Source organism: Diabrotica virgifera, chromosome 10 (genome assembly GCF_917563875.1).
Source record: "Diabrotica virgifera virgifera chromosome 10, PGI_DIABVI_V3a".
NCBI classification, from domain to species: domain Eukaryota; kingdom Metazoa; phylum Arthropoda; class Insecta; order Coleoptera; family Chrysomelidae; genus Diabrotica; species Diabrotica virgifera.
Window position 1 is genome coordinate 148094166 of NC_065452.1, and position 18377 is coordinate 148112542.

At 32.7% G+C, this 18377-nt stretch overlaps 1 protein-coding gene across 4 annotated transcripts in view; it reads right to left on the minus strand.

Annotated features, from left to right (window-relative positions):
- LOC114333588 (myocyte-specific enhancer factor 2) overlaps positions 1-18377 on the minus strand; it is a 427721-nt gene that overhangs the window by 34751 nt on the left and 374593 nt on the right. For 3 of the 4 annotated variants that reach the window (XM_028283484.2, XM_028283486.2, XM_028283485.2), the window contains 2 exons: positions 9851-10054; positions 120-278 (listed from right to left, as the gene is read on the minus strand). In XM_028283484.2, coding sequence (XP_028139285.1) covers positions 120-278; positions 9851-10054 — 363 coding nt within the window. The remainder of the gene's footprint in view (positions 1-119; positions 279-9850; positions 10055-18377) is intronic. The other variant, XM_050663235.1, reaches the window with a different exon arrangement.

Sequence of the window (18377 nt, forward strand, 5' to 3'; positions counted from 1 at the left end):
AGTCAGCTACTTGGATATTTGAGTGTCCCGAGAAAATCCTTATTACTCTGGACTAGTAAGAGACTCGAATTGAATCAAAACGAAACCGTATATTTTTATTTAAAAGAATATTTTCTTACCCTTTGTCCGTTCATTTGATTCCGTTGTAGCATTATCTGAAAATCTTCGTCTATTTTACTGTACTTGGCTTCTGTCCGTGGTGTCAGTTGATATTCAGTCTCAGGTTCTGGGCTGTCAGGACTCATAACTCCGTTCTTATGCTCCTTCTTATTAAGTGCCTGCAAGTGTCAGTGGACCAGCTCATGGAGTAAAACAAAGGGGTTGACATGCATACACCACACATTCGATTTGGATCACATTGTTATATCAAGTAATAAAGAGTTTCTATTATACCGGGCGTCTCTGTCACCCTTTAACTTTGCTGTATTACCACAACCACTAAATACTACTAAATATGTATTGAATAGCCACACAACCACTACTGGGACTATACTTGAGTAATCCACCTTTATGATAAACTCAGATATGATAACACCAGAATTCATCCTCACTGAGAAGGTTCACACAATTACACCACCTACAGAACAAACAGTACCAAATATTAATGGACACTTAATATGGTTCACTGATGGACCTAAAACTGCCCACGGTACTGGATCAGGAGTCGTTGGGCAAACAAGCAACAACTATAATCAATCTTACAGCCTAAGTCAATATACAACTGTGCTCCAGGCTGAAGTTTTTACTTTGGTGGCCTGCATTGATGAAATCATAGATGGAGATTCTAAAGCTAAGATATTCAACATTTACACAGATAGCCAATCGGCTATTCTGGCTGTAAAGAACCCTCTCACCAAATCAAAACTGGTGAGAAACTGCAAAGATCTCCTCAATAACGTGGCAAAAGACAATAAAGTGTCTTTAATATGGGTGCCGGGTCGCGAATTTACAAAAACTATACCATTTCAGTCATGGGGGCGACTGAATTCGAGTAGGTTTTGTTTGCAGAATATTATTTACATATTCTATTCTATTTGATTCGATTTGTAAGCGAAATTTTTGATTATTATTGAGCAAATGTCTATACTGTTTCAGTCATGTAAGTAAAACTAATCAAATATTTACTTAAGTGGATTTATTATTATATCATAAAATTTAGATATGTTTTGAAAATTAAAATGAATACATAATATATATGTATTTGGATAATATTAAAAATTAAAAACAATAAATGAATAATTACTAATGTACGAGTATACGAGTCTAAAAACTAAGATACAACCATAGTTTATCAAATTTTATCAACTTTATACGAGGTTTGTCAAAAAATATGAATTTTGTTCAAGAGTAAAATACTTTTATAGTTCACAATATTTCAATTAAAAAGATGCAATTGTCTACTCATACATGTTTTTGAATTCCAAACAACTGATATAATCCGTTTTTATAATTTTTATAAATATTAATAATTTTAAAAATATATTAAATTTTTATAACAGCAGATTTTTTTTTAATTATAAGGATTACATTACAAATAATATTTAAAACTGCGATACTAACTGCATAAGAACTTGATAGATGATACTTGGAGAAGACGATCACTCTAACGCTCTAACGGGTTAAGACAATGGCTTTGTTAGCCATTTTATTATAAAACGTTGTTCAGAATTAAAAAACATGTATGAGTATACAATTACATCTTTTAAATTGAAATATTGTGAACTATAAAGTTACTTTACTCTGGAACGAAATTCATATTTTTTGACAAACCTCGTATAAAATTGATAAAATTTGATCAATTATGGTTGTATCTTAGTTTACAGACCATACAAAACTTTTTATAAAGAATAACTTTTTTCGTAAAACTAATAATAACGTAGTTATAAATAAAAATGATGGGAATCTGTAATTTGAAAAAAAAATCAATTTTTTTTCAATTAGAAGAATGTAGTTGCATATTAGAGCAATATTTTTAAGTCCAAACAAATTTTCGTAATAAAAATTTTCAATCTTGTGAAATATATAAAGGTACTTTACTCTTGAGACAAATTCATATTTTTTGACATCCCTCGTATACTATTGATAAAACTTAATATCAGATGACTGCATCTTCGATTTTAGACCATGCAGAAATTTCTTTGAAGAATAACTTTTTTTGTAAAATCAATAATAAAAAAGTTTTCCGTATGGTTCCAACTTACAGGGACATACTGTATATACTGGTACATTAGTAATTATTCATTTATTGTTTTTAATTTTTAATATTATCCAAATATATATTATTCATTTTAATTTTCAAAACATATCCAAATTTTATGATATAATAATAAGTCCACTTAAAAATATTTGATTAGTTTTACTTACATGACTGAAACAGTATAGACATTTGCTCAATAATAATAAAAAATCTCGCTTACAAATCCTACACCTATATTAATTTCTGGACCGAAATAGAGTAGAATATGTAACTAATATCCTGCATACAAAACTTACTCGAATTCAGTCGCCCCCATGACTGAAATGGTATAGTTTTTGTAAATTCGCTACCGGGTCATAAAGGGGTACATGGGAATGAACGAGCAGATATGTTGGCAAAACAAGACTCGAGAGAAACTTTTGAAGGCCCAGAACCTTTCTGTGGCATCACTAACGATGCTACAAAACGAGGTTCAGAAATAGCTGATAAAGAATCATCAAAAGAAAAGGAGACCAGGAAAAAATACTCCGTGATGTATACGTTTAAAAAACTCTTTGTCATTGATAAAAAATATGATCCATGGTAACAAAAAAGTTCATCAATTAGTTACGTGCAAATAACTTTGTGACTCGTTGTCAGTATAACTCGATATGAACAATAATACTCTCCCTCTCTAATAGCGGATTAATAAGAGTCTTTGCAGTTTCAAATGTGATTGGTTGATGAACTTTCCAATAACCACTTCATGTTCTACAATACAGTTTTCACATATAAATACTTCAAGAAATTTTATAAAACCCAGTTTACGTTATTCGCATGTTTTTTTTATGTATTCATGGAATAGGTCTTACTAGATGAAAATGCTGACTTTGATTAACCCTTAAGCTCCTAGCGTTACATATATGTAACGCAGAAACCGCTAAAATCTTAAGCCTTAAATTCGGGAAGTGAGTCTAATTTTAACTAGATGGTGATGCAAGACTTTCAAGGGACACTTGTTTACTAGTTTTCAGCAGTTGGTTCGAGGATTTGATATAACCTGTTTATTTAGTTGAGTGTTTTATGTGACGGTGTTTATTATTTATGGTAAAAATGGATCTCAAGTTTGAGTAAGTATATTTTTACTAGTCTTTTGTTATTATATTTTGTTTAAAGTGTTTTCAATTGAGAATCAATTCATGTCTTTTCTTATTGATAATATAAATTTTTAGAAATTTTATCCTGGTTTTGTAAAAAATGGCTTTAATTTTTGATGTTACATATATTATGTAACGCTAGGAACATATGGGAGCAAAAAATCGGAACTTTTAGAATTGTAACGTATTTTTTGTTTCAGAAAAGGAGTTTCTCTTCAAGAAGCGCTGGAGATGCTTGATGCCGTTGAAACTTTAGACGTTGATGCTATATACATACATATAGGTACTGAACCTCCAGAATTGAATGTGCTTACAGACGAGGAGTCTGGTGATGAGGAATATAATGATTTTAACAGGCTGTCCGAGAAAATTCTTAGAGCATCTGTTGAACTTGTTTTACGAAACAGTGAAAGAGATTCCGAAATATATGATGATATTACCGAGGCAGCTTTCCAGATCATCAACAAAAGCTAAAAAACTAGCGAAAGAAAAGTTGAAGTTGATCTTTTGGACCAGAATGTAGCTACATACCAAGTAGGAATTTGCTCTAAAAATGGTAGTGGTGTCTATTTACATTGATGCTGGACATAATGGTCTACTCATATTGATGCTAGACATAACTGGACATAATCCTATGCCACAACTAGAATTTCGAAGGTATCTAGTAACATCGTATCTTACGAAGTATGGTGCCAAACCAAAAGATGCAGGCAGGCCATCTTCGTTCAAAGTAGTCGTAGATATAAGATATGATAAGATTTATCATCTCCTGACCTATATTCCTGATAAGAAAAGGAGACGTTTTGCAGATGAATGCTGTAGTTCATATGTGCGTACCATGGGTTGCAAGTGCAATGTGGGGAGTGTGCATCAAGTGCAACATAGAATTTCATCTACAATAACTTGATTATGATTTTTTATTTATCTAGTTTTGAATTTTTTTGTTATTTTGAAATTTATAATCAGAAATATTATAAATATTTTTGCTCCTATATCTTCCTAGCGTTACATATATGTAACGGCAATTTTCGAAAAAATCAAAAATAATGAAGAAAAAAAATGTATGTATTTTGTGTTAAAACCTTCTCCTGAATACATCAAAATAAACAAAAAATAAAATTTGCTAAATAAATTAATTCCGGATCTTAAGGGTTAATTACCATATCTTAAAATATGACAGGGCGTCATATCTAAGGGTATACTTAGAAAAAAAAAGAAGTTTTTAACAAGTTACTCATGCAGTTTTTATGTACTGACTATATATTGTTCTGCTTCTCCTTCAAACCATAACTGTGAAGATTGAAACCAGATTCTAGTCAGAACTAGATATTATATTTATGGTATTGGGTAGAGGATACTCATTATTATTCAGTTCAGGGGATGCTATTGTTCGAGGTGTGAAATTATATAAACAAGGGATCATTTCATAAAACAGGTAGATCCATTGTTTATGGAATTATAGAAAGTTGGTAGTACTGTACCTCTAGTGGTTTTGACAATAAAATTTCGTGCATCATATATAAAAACTGTATTACATCTAGCACACAACTAGCAAATCTAATAAGGTTAGGGTTTCTCAATACTGTAGCAACAACTTTGAATAACAGGCAATGCAGCAAATCGATAACATTATAGAGAAAAAAGCATCAATTATTGGATTAGGAAAGTTAGTTAATCATTCGATAAAAAACTGTTTGATCAAAATACTTTTGACAAGCTTTTATCATGTTTAAAAATGTGTACATACACATTTATCTTGTAAACCAGCATACACATGAGAATTTTTAAAAATATTTATTTTTATAAATTTGATTAAAATAATGTGTTTGGTACGATAGTTGATTATTTTTATACCAAAATTAATACAAGCAATTTCACGTATACAAAATCCTACTTTGTAAAAACAAGTACAACAGATCCTAGAGCATAATAACAGACAAGAAAGCAGAAAGAGAATAAAAGAAAGCTAACAGTCATTTAGAGCAAAATTGAGATATTCAAAGACAAGGACGGAAAACTACTAACAGAGAAGCCAAAAATTATAAGGAGACGGAAAGAAGAAGAAGAAAATCTAAACACAGACAATGAAAATGAACAAAACGAGACAATGTATTATACGGCGGAACAGCACATTGAAAATCCGACATATGAAGAAGTGGTTCAGATAATAAAGAAACTAAAAAACAATAAAGCGCCATGGATGGACGGAATTTCGGCAGAATTATTAAAACATGGAGGATCCAAACTCTGGGAAAGAATTCATTATCGAATAATATTAATATGGACCAAGGTACCGGAGGAATGGGCAGTTGGTCTTATACAGCCGATATATAAGAAAGTAAACACCTTTCTGGAATACCAGATAGTAAACACCTTTGTCTATCTGGGGTCTAGTATAACTAAAGATGGTAACTGTGAAGCAGAACGTATTGGTATGGCAAAATATGCGATGATTCACCTAACTAAAGTTTGGAAAGACAGATCTATCTCTCAAAACAAAGATGAGACTGGTGAATGCCCTTGCATTCTTAATATTTCTATACGGAGCAGAGACTTGGACTCTTCGCGCATGCGAGCGCCAAAAAATGGATGCCTTTGAAACGTGGTGCTGGAGAAGAATGCTGCGCATACCTTGGACAGCTCATAGGACAAACGGTTCCATTCTAAACCAACTCAAGATTAAAAAAAAGACTGTCCACAATATGTCTGCAACGAATACCGCAATTCTTTGGTCACGTGGTTCGCAGAGGTGACGGCAGTTTGGAGAGATTAATTGTTTCTGGAAACGTTCCGGAGAGAAGATCAAGAGGACAATCACCAACTAGATGGTCCGACCAAATAAAGAATTCAGCTGGAAACTCATTCTGCGAAGCTCTTAGAGCAGCTGAAGATAGAGACCAATGAAGAAACATTGTTAGGAATATTGGAAGAAATCACGATCCTCAGTAATGGGGAAACGACAATAGAGAGATATATAAGAAAGTAGATAAGAAGGAATGCCAGAATTATAGGCCAAGTAAATTGATAAATGTAGTACTTATACAAAATTCTTTCTGGGGTTATCTATAATAAATTGTTAGAATACTCCGAGAATGGGATCGGTGATAATCAACATCGATTCAGACCAAATAGAGCCACTAGAGATAATATATTCATACATACTAAGAACGATTGAAGAAAAAGCTTATGAGTACGATATAGAACTATATAATGTTATGTATATAGACTGTAAACAAGCGTTTGATAGTGTGAAAGGAAAAATGTTGAAAGCTATTCGTAATCCAGGTATACCAAAAAATATTTCAGCCTCATAAAAATGACGTTGCAGGGTTCATCATCCGCAGTTAGATTAGATGGAGAACTGACTCCCCTATTTGACATCAATGTGGGCGTGAAACAGGGAGACGCGTTATCAACCATGATGTTCAACCTACGACGGACGGTTAAACTGCAAAACCTCTTAAGTCGATTTTTGGTTCGTTATGACTCATATACTTTGTTGGTTTATAATTTTACATATCTTTTAAACTACGAAAGCTTGTAAGTCAATATTAAAATTTAACTAGTACCATTAAATTTTAATATTGACTTACAAGCTTTCGTAGTTTAAAAGATATGTAAAATTATAAACCAACAAAGTATAAAAGTCATAACGAACCACAAATCGACTTACGAGGTTTTGCAGTTTAACCGTCGCCTAGTTCTTTAGGAGGTCATCAGCGTCAAAACCAATGTAGTCGGTCATATGAATACCAAATGGAAGTTTAAAAAATTTATCCTGACGCACGAAAAAAAGGGCTTAAAATAAGCGAAACAAAACCAAGTACATGAGCGGTAAAAGAACACATGTGACAATGGAAATAATATCGCAATAAACAAGTAACTATGCCATCACACGTGTAAACGCTTTCACATATCTGGGCACAGAAAGCAAGCAGAAGAATTCCGTAAGTAGCGAAATTAACGCACGTATTTCCAGTAGCAATCGTACGTACTATGCTAATAAAAGATTGATGTCATCAAAATTATTAGACAAAAGAACCAAAATGACTATCGGTATGATATTGTAAGATTTGTGAAAAGTCAAAGACTGTCATGACTGGGACATTTCCAGAGACAAGAATATGCAAAAAAAAACAAAGAAAATATTACAATAGAACCCGATACGAAGACGAAAAAAAGGAACTCCAAGAACGAGATGGTTGGATGACGTGGAAGACGAACTGAAAACCATGAATATAAGACAATGGAGAAGAAGGGCACAAGAGTGATCTGAATGGAAGGACATAGCCAGACAGGCAAAGACCCATCCAGGGTTATGATGCCAAAAGAAGAACTATTGGTAAATTTAAAGAATGTACCGGGTGTCCCAATAAGAATGGCTCTCGGCCATATCTCAGGAACCGTTTATAGTAGAGCTTTGAAATAAAAAATTTTATAACAAAAGTTGCCTCAGGAAAAGCCTGGAAGTTATTTTCATAATTGTGGGACCACCGCTAGAGGGCGTAATTGAATATCAAAAATTAAAAAATCTAAATTTTACAAAATTTTCCTAATGAAGGGGCACTGGAAATCCGATCGTCGTATTCTTCATAAAATTCTACGCATATTTGATTTGAAAAGTTTAGGTCTACCTTTGGAAATAAGAGGTGGGGGTGAGTGGGAACCTTGTTATGAAAAACTGGCTGTGAGTCCGGTTCTGCTTAATCAAATTTTGCAAACTTGGTCTTGTTGAAGACAGATCTTTATCGTCAATGTAAAAGTTATGATTTCGAACCAACTTACTGAGTAATATGCCAGCTAGAAGGCGTTATTTAATTTTTTTCAGAAATCTAGTGTTCCTTGGAAAATATTAAATACAAACATGCATTTTTAATACCATATTACAAAATTAGACAAAATTAGCAACAGAATAGCGAAAGCCGCATGTTAATACCTTTTTTCTATCTCGAGATATCTTACAAAACGTGTAAATTTAAAAACATACTGTCACCGGTAAACGAAATTCATTAAAAGTAGTGTGCTATGGAAACAACAAAGAAACATTTTCCAGCTGTCAACGTATATTAGGTATTTTCAACGCTTCTCATTTGTTTCGAGCCTCGTTCATATCTCGTATATTAATATTATACACGGATTATGCGGCATATGACAGAGGCTCGAAACAAATGAGAAGCGTTGAAAAGCCCTATTACAAAGAAATAAAAACAACTATTTAGTGATGACATAAACGTTCAAATTTTTGCCCATCATTTTCGTTGCAAACATTTACTCTTTCAAGAGTAGATTGAACAGCAGTCTCAATTTCTGCTCTAGATATGCTTTGAATGGCGTTTAGTATTCTCTGGATAATGTAATCTAGAGTAGTGTATGATGTGCAACAATTTGAATATTTAGGTCGTCACTAAAGTAGTTCTTTTTGTTCTGTGTTATATTTAATTTTAATAGTATTGTTTCTCTTTATATTGTTGTTTTAATTAATTATATTTTTATACGTTGACATCTGGAAAATGTTATTTTGTTTTTTTCCACAGCACACTACTTTTCATTAACTTAGTTTACCGGTGACAGTAACAGTTATGTATAAAATTTACACGTTTCTCGAGATATCTTGAGATAGAAAAAAGGTATCGACATGCAGTTTTCGCTATTCTATTGCTAATTTAATCTTATTTTATAAAGTATGATTAAAAATGCATACTTGTATTTAATATTTTCCAAAGAAAACTAGATTTCTGAAAAAAATTAAATAACGCCTCCCAGCTGGCTTATTACTTATTAGGATGGTTCAAAATGATCACGCTTACATTGAAGAAAAAGATCTGTCTTCAACAAGACCCTGTTTTCAAAATTTGATTTAGCAGAACCGGACTTACAGCCATTTTTTCATAACAAGGTTCCCACTCACCCCCACCTCTTATTTACAAAGGTAGAGTTAAACTTGTTAAATCAAATATGCGCAGAATTTGATGAAGAATATAATAATTGGATTTCCAGTGCCCCTTCATTAGGAACATTTTGTAAAATTTAGATTTTTTTATTTTTGATATTCAATTACGCCCTCTAGCGGTGGACCCACAATTATGAAAATAATTTCCAGGCTTTTCCTGAGGCAACTTTTGTTATAAAATTTTTTATTTCAAAGCTCTACTATAAACGGTTCCTGAGATATGGCCGAGAGCCATTCTTATTGGGACACCCGGTACATTTAAAATCTAATTAAAAGTACTAACTAATCTACTATGATAACAGGGTGATTGAGTTAATCAGTTAACGATATCACTCATTTTTTAGTTGTGCTCCATCCTGTATTTAAAATAGGATTTCATAAAAGTATTCATTCGATAAATTGCAATTCTTAACAAATTAATTATGTTTCATATAATATAATAAGGAATATATCTTGTCAAAAACTATTTTGCGATCAAATATAAAAATAAAAAAAGTATTTTACTACACAGGTTATCGTATTTGCATCAGCCACATATTTAGCAAGTTGCTGCTGGATTTGATGTACCTCGATAATATTTTTATTAGTAAGTGACTCATGGGGCTCGTTGTACTCTGTGTATTTAAGTAGAACCTTGTCCATGTCCGTACTGGCATACTGGTACAGCTTGTTGCTACTACTGAAGATGATTAGCGCTATCTCACAATCACACAACACGGACAATTCGTATGCTTTCTTCATTACTCCAAATTTGCGCTTGTTGAATGTTACCTGCAAAAAGAAAAACTACTTTTAATTTTTAGTTACATTTGCTGTATCTGTTGTGTAAAAATAAAAATGAAAAAAATGTTTGTTAATCGAGACCTTTCTCTGGAATTGAGGATAAGAGCCTTAAGATGCCACGTGTTCTCAACTTTGTTGTATGAAATGGAAAGCGGGACACTAAAGGTGGATAATATAAAGAAGTTGGAAGCATTTGAGATGTGGTGCTATAGACTATAGAATGATTTTGAAAATACAATGGATCCAACGAGCTACAAATGCAGAAGTGTTAAGGAGGCTACAAAAGAATTGCGAGGTCATAACGACACCCCCATCGAACAAGGTTGTAACTCAAGTTAGACCTTTTTTCAGATTTCAACACGAGGCAAATTCAGCAAAAAATTTCGCACATGCCAATATAAACGACATAGTTTAATTCTCGATAGTTTGGCTAATACTCCATTGAAAAAAGTTGTATTTTAACTTACGTGTGCCATTTTAGCATGAAAAAGGCAGCAACACTAGATACTCCCTATGTTAACCTTTAACTACACGCGCTGGCGTAATTTGTACGCCAGATATAAGAATTCTACTGGAAATATATTTAAAAATTTAATTTTTGACCTTGCTTATTTTTCTAACCTATCACTGGAATGTGCTTTACAATTTGGTTTTAGTTTCGTTATAATCGGCGTTCTGGAAAGATCGTAATTTACATTTTATTATTTGTTGTTTCCGGTGGTGGACAATATACCCCAGGATTATATTACTATAAGTCGTAATATAAGTACATATTTTTATTTTAATTGTTTTTTAGTCATTATAGCAAAAAATATATTTTTCTTTGTAAACAATACTTTTTCTCCTGTAAAAAATCACATTTAAAAAAAATTTTTATTAGTAATTTTATTTATCATGGAATCCAGTTATTCCATGATTCCAGTTATAAATCCCAATTGGCTTACTGAAAAGGAACTCCAAGTATTCACCGATGCCGAATAAGGTTTATAACAAACAACTAAGTGTATTTTTTCAAAAAAAAATTAAACAAATCCGCTGTTCTTAAGTGTATTTTCTTGTGGCGTACAAAGTACGCCACGTGTGTAGTTATGTTATAACTTGATGCGCGGGTAGTTAAAGGTTAAACATTTACTTTCTTTATACTTGACGCTCGACGATTAACAAGGATTTTAAATGAGTTACAACTTTGTTGCACGTATGTTTAATTTATAAAGTATTCAAACATATGGTGTATCTCTAAGTCAATTTATCGAAATTAAAGTAAAAAAGGATTGAGGGACTTTTTTTTTCTTTTTGATAGTTGCGGTGGACAAAATAAGTATAGAATAGTGTTTGCTACGTACTTCTATGTAGTGAAAAAGTTTAATATTAACATTACATATGTATTTTTTTAAATAGCACATTCACAAAACGGGGGTGATTCAATGCATTCCCTTATAGAAAAACGGAAAAACATTAAATCCTATATGCTCCACACCAATGGATAACCATGATACGATATGCCAAAGCATCATTCAAGCCTAAATCCGTAACTGAAATAAATCAGAAGCAAATTCTAAATTTTAACCTATTTAAGGAAACATAATGTTAATTTTGAAGTAGATATTAATAGTAAAAGAGTAAATTAATAAAGTAAAATGGTTTAAAATTAAATATTTACAGATAAGCAATAAGAAAGCGAAAAATTTGAAATATTTTATACCATTTAAAATTGTGTAAACTGTGAGTTGATATTTTGTTTAAATATACCATAAAAACTAATTTTTTCCACCTACCTCTACCGAAAGTATACTTTTCCGGACCTGATTGTAGGGAGCAAAGTTGTACTTTTCCTCCCTAGGGAGGAAAAGTAAAAGTGACGTCATGGTATTTCATTCATGAAATATAACTTATTGACGCCCTGTATAATATCTATTTTCTATTGCGTAAGTATCTATACATTGTAACCTTTATTTATAAAACACCCTGTATTTTGCAGAATGGTAAAAAACAGTAAATTGTTATTTTGATTTAACAATGTTTACATTAATAATTTGACTTATATTTGACAGTTGACAGTTATATTGTACCTACTTGTTAGTTTTAGTTCTAATAAATTTTGTTGGTTAGTTACATAAATAAATTAAGTAAAAATGAAAAAATGACTTGTTATTTGAAGAAGGTGGAAAAACCATATGTATAACATGGGAGTAAAGTGCCTTTTCCTCCCTTGAATGATTACTGCCCTCCGCTACGCGTCGGGCAGTAAACTTCATTCTCGGGATTAAAAGTAGCACTTTCCTCCCTTGTTATACAAATAGCTATTTCCTAGCTATATTGCAAATAACTCAAAACATACAACCTTTTAATAGTTAAACGGGAAAAATAATTAACACGGAGAGTGTAAAATGGTTATTAGGCGAGTTACAACATTTTTCTATGAATACTCATGTTTAATCTCAAGGTTGTATCTCACTCAAACTCAAGATATTCAATAGTTAATAAAATTACAAAACATACATCTCACAGTAATCCCTTATTATGTTATAAATGTCATATCACATTAGTGTAAAAGAGTAATCATTTCGCTACAAATTTTTAAAAATTCATGTTTTCGTTTTTTGCCTCTCCTGTAAAATCACTAAAAATGAGTTACAACCTTGTTCGATGGGGGTGTCGATAAGGAACATCAAAATAAGAAAGCTGGAAGAGCTGGGAAGCTTATTCCAGAGATGCAGAGACGTAAATTACGACGTATACGCAATTACGCATGTCTGGTTGATTACGAGAAAGCATTTGATCGAGTACAGCACGCCAAGATGATGCAAATAATGAAAATAATCATAAACCTACTGGAATCAAACCGCAAACCTCAGAATTGAAGGTGAACACACCGAATATGTGAGAATCATGCAAGGAGTGAGGCAAGGCTGTATTTTGTCTCCTCGAATCTCCAATCTCTACTCTGAGAGAATATTTATCGAAGCTTTGCACGAAACTGAACAAGGGATTCTATTAAACGGGTACCGGCTAAATAACATCAGATATACAGATGACACCATCGTAGTTGCAGACAACCTAGAAGACCTACAATCCTTATGAACAAAACCAGGTATTACAGTCAACAATATCGACCAATATGGACTCAGTTTACATGTAAAGAAAACAAAGGTTATGGTCATTAGCAAGAAAAAGATAACACGTCAACTATACGTCCACCAAACCTCTGTAGAAAGAGTAGTACAGTACAATTACTTAATCGTCATAAGTCATAATAAATACAGAATTGAACAACAACCAACAGATACGAGCTAGGGTGGTTCGAAAATTTTTTCTTTTTTTTTAATTTCAGATCGCTATATTCCGCAAAAGTTGTTTTTGGTATAGACTTGAAAAAAGCACTAATTATTATTTTTTTATTAATTTGTCTTCCGGTCGCGCAATGCCATCGAAGTTAGCAAAAATTGTGGAAAACCTTAATTTTTCATATTTTTTTTTAAACTGGTCAGATGGTTTTAATTGCGTTCCTATACCATGAATTAACTACTAAAACTAAAAGTATGTAAAATCAATATAAATGCACTTATTATACATTTGTTTCATATCTTCCGGTCGCGCAACATAATCCAAAATGAGTAAAATTAGTAGTTTTTGCAAAATTTCAAAGTTGGACTGTTTAGTACAATTTAATCATACGACTTTTAGAGATGCTATAGTTTAATTCAATTACAATAATATATTTAAAATCCAAGCATATAAGATACATTTTGATATTCAAGTGGAATTCGGTCGCGCAGCTTCGTCAAAAATTGCAGACTACCGAGAGGCGAGGCGAAAGTGACGAATGCCAGCGAAGCGCGCGCAGACACAAATAGAGAGAGATACATGTGGGAAGACCTCTACAATGGAGTATTTGTCTTCACCATTTCAACGAACTGCCATTCCGCCACCTTTTCCAACACTTAGATGGAAATACAACAGGCACAATAGGATATCCGGACCGATTGGAAAGGCCCTACCTGGTTGTGAAAGACTACCAGTTGTTGTTGATTTTAATATTATCGATTGTGAGATTCAAAAAGTTGAAAAGCGTATTCATAGCAAGGACCGATTGTACTTGCTTGAGATATCAGAAGTCGTCAAGTTAGGACATTGTTCAGAAGACTTTGTAGTACGTGATCCTGGCCCAATGTCAAAGTTGGCATCGCTGAGCGGTGAAATAATGTGGTTCTAATATAGCCGTCTCTGGAACTGTGTCCACACACTTTACTTGAAGCTTCGGTCACTAGCTTAACGCATCTTTCAACTGCCTGTGTATGGCATGGGAAAGTATCTATACTCATAACAGGCTTGAAGTCATTGCTCAGGGAAGTCAGTGTACTGGTGTTCCATTTGATAATTTCGTAATACTATTTAGCTTCAAAGTTTAAGTTTGGTACCTAGTTTAAAGATTCTGATAGAGTCACTTTCAGATATTGCTTGCTTTTCCTTCATGATACGCCTAAAGCCCAGCTCTCGGATATGGTTTCTTTCATCAGTTACTATAGCCAAAATAAATTTTCGGGATGGGCAAAGTGCAAAGTGCAAAGTGCCCGTTGTAAAACGGGATCAACAAGAAGCTCTTCTGGTAAAACCTTGAAGATTCAATGATTTTGTAATCATGTCTAGGCCCATCTGTGAATTTGTGGTTTATTTTTGTGGCAAACCACATAGGCATATTATAACATTTGAGAATGAATGTGACAATCTCTCTCAGATTGTCAGAAGGGTTGGACACGCGGATGTAGAAACATAAAACTCGGTTTGCAGTAGTAAGCCATCTTGAATGTGACGTTGGACTAGGATCACGTACTCACTACAAAGTCTTCTGAACAATGTCCTGACTTGATGACTTCTGATATCTCAAGCAAGTACAATTATTGGTGCTTGCTAAGAATACGCTTGTCAACTTTTGGAGTCTCACAATCAATAGGATTAAAATCAATAAGTGGTAGTCTTTCACAATCAGGTAGGGCTTTTCCGATTGGTCCGGAATATCCTATTGGGCCTGTTGTATTTTCATCTAAGTGTTGGAAAAGGTGGTGGAACGGCAGTTCGTTGTAATAGAGAAGACAAATAATCCATTGTAGAGGTATTCCCACATGCATATTTATTTGAGGATGCGCGCGCTTCGCTGGCATTCGTCACTTTCGCCTCGCCTCTCGGTAGTCTGCTGTTTTTGACGAAGCTGCGCGATCGAATTCCACTTGAATATCAAAATTTATCTTATATGCTTGGATTTTAAGTATATTATTGTAATTGAATTAAACTATAGCATCTCTAAAAGTCGTATGATTAAATTGTACCAAACAGTCAAACTTAGAAATTTTGCAAAAACTACTAATTTTACTCATTATGTTGCGGGACCGGAAGATATGAAACAAATGTATAATACGTGCATTTATATTGATTTTACATACTTTTAATAGTAAATTCATGGTATAGGAACGCAATTAAATCCATCTGGGCCGTTTAAAAAAATATGAAAAATTAAGGTTTTTCACAATTTTTGCTAACATCAATAGCATTGCGCGACCGGAAGACAAATTAATAAAAAAATAATAATTTGTGCTTTTTTCAAGTCTATACCAATGGCAACTTTTGCGCCCTATAGCGATCTGAAATAAAAAAAAAAGATTTTTTCGAACCACCCTAATACGAGCGCGCATCGGAAAATCCAGATCCACCTTCAACCGGATGGGGGCTTCTTCAAGAGCTACAACCTCTCTCTTGGTATACAAATAAGAATGCTGCGATGCTACGTCTTTTCTGTTCTTGTTTATGGTGTTGACTCGTGGACCTTGAACGAAGATATGTGCAGAAAATTGGAAGCATTTGAGATGTGGCTATATCGGAGAATACTTGAAATCCCGTGGACTGACCCGAGTTACAAATGAGGTGGTCCTCAGAAGAAGGAAGAAGAACCGAGAGATACTGACCACCATACAGTGTGACCCATTTAGATTGGAAACACCTCTATAAAATTTGAAGTTGTTAACCGATTTTAACCAATTTTTTTTTAATGTCATGTAATAAAAGGTCTATTGCGGGACAAAATATCAAATATTTAGTTAAATTTTCAGGGCATTCTACGATACTTTTTCTTCGTCGAAAATTGAGAATATTTATTAGCGATTTTTTTATTAAAAAAATTTCTACACCACTGGATTTAGAGTGGCTTCAAATAGCTATGACAAAAATTTCATTAAAATATATTTATTAATAACGAAGTTATGACAGCTTAATATTTTAAAACTCACTAAGCTACGAGTCAAAAAAGAACACCCTGTATCAACAGATAACCATAAAACTAATTATGTTTCAAATAATTTTAATATTAATAATTAACAAGATACTTTTTCTTCGTCGAAAATGGAGAATTTGTATTAGCGATTTTTTTATTAAACAAATTTCTACGCCACTGGATTTAGAGTGGCTTCAAATAGCTATGACAAAAATTTCATTTTAAATTTATTTTAAACATTTTTTTGCCTAGTAGTGGATTATTATTAAAATTATTTGAAAAATAATTAGTTTTATGGTTATCTGTTAATACAGGGTGTTCCTTTTTGACTCTTAGCTTAGTGAGTTTTAAAATTTTAAGTTGTCATAACTTCGTTATTAATAAATATATTTTATTGAAATTTTTGTCATAGATATTTGAAGCCACTATAAATCCAGTGGCGTAGAAATTTTTTTAATAAAAAAATCGCTAATACAAATTCTCCATTTTCGACGAAGAAAAAGTATCGTAGAATGCCCTCAAAATTTAACTAAATATTTCATATTTTGTCCCGCAATAGACATTTTATTACATGACATTAAAAAAAAATTTGGTTAAAATCGGTTAACAACTTCAAATTTTATAGAGGTGTTTCCAATCTAAACGGGTCACACTGTATGTACGGCTATAACGGAAATGCGAATGTTATCGAATTTTGCCAAAATAATCTAAGAGCTAGTGAACCCTCCGACTAACGGTCTTCCAGTAAGGCTAGAAATTTGTATAGTGATAATCCATAGCACACCAAGGCTAAAAACCATGACCTGGCAGGCATCAGCCCTGCACGTGTATCTACCAGGTGAATCGAAAAGTGCATAGTTTAGGGGTAAAATAAACTTTCTCCTGTAAAGTTTAAATTTAAGTATGTGTTTGAGTATGTCATTTAGAAGAAATGTGTATAATGACAGGCGATTCTGAACAGCATAAGACCTTGCCAGGCGAAGGAAAATATTAAGGTTTTTTCCTAAAATAATTTTTTTTTTCATCGAACAAAATTTTTTTTAGGTTTTTGAATCATTGAACAGAAAAGGTCTTTAGTGACTTTTCTCTTAGGTTCATAGTTTTTGACATATAAGCGATTAAAAAGATTAAAAATTGCGAAATCGGCCATTTTTAACCCAGAATCGAACATTTAACTGAAAATTTCAATGTTGCTAAGGTAGATATTCTTTAAACATCGATTGATGAAATCCCGAAGAGATTTTTTCAATACAATATCCAAAACCCCTTTGTTTTTGAATTTCTAATCAAGCGGGCGCGACACTGTAGTATAAGTGAGGACGTTTGAGTTTGCATAAATTCATTATCTCAAGAATGGGCAAATTTGAAGAGATATCTTCAGACAGGTCGATTTCTATTTTTAATTTGGGACTTTTTGGCATATGTATAATACTAGTGACGTCATCCATCTGGGCGTGATGACGTAATCGATGATTTTTTTGAATGGGAGTAGGGGTCATGTGATAGCTCATTTGAAAGGTTATTTAATTCTCTATTTAGTAATATAAACGTTATCAAAATTATTTATACAGGGTGTGTAAAAACATTTTTCTTTTTTTTGTGTAAATTAATTTAATAAAATTTTTTTTGTACACTGTATAAATAATTATGTTAATGCTTATACTACTGAAGAGAGAATTAAATAGCCTTTCAAATGAGATATCACACAAACCCTACTCTTATTTAAAAAAAATCATCGATTACGTTATCACGCAAAGATGGATGACCTCACTAGTATTATACAGGGTGTCCCGAAAAGATTGGTCATAAATTATACCACACATTCTGGGGTCAAAAATAGTTCGATTGAACATTGAACCTAACTTACCTTAGTACAAATGTGCTCATAAAAAAAGTTACAGCCCTTTGAAGTTACAAAATGAAAATCCATTTTTTTCAATATATCGAAACTATTAGAGATTTTGTATTGAAAATGGACATGTGGCATTATTATGTCCGGAACATCTTAAAAGAAAATTATAGTGAAATTTGTCCACCCCATAAAAATTT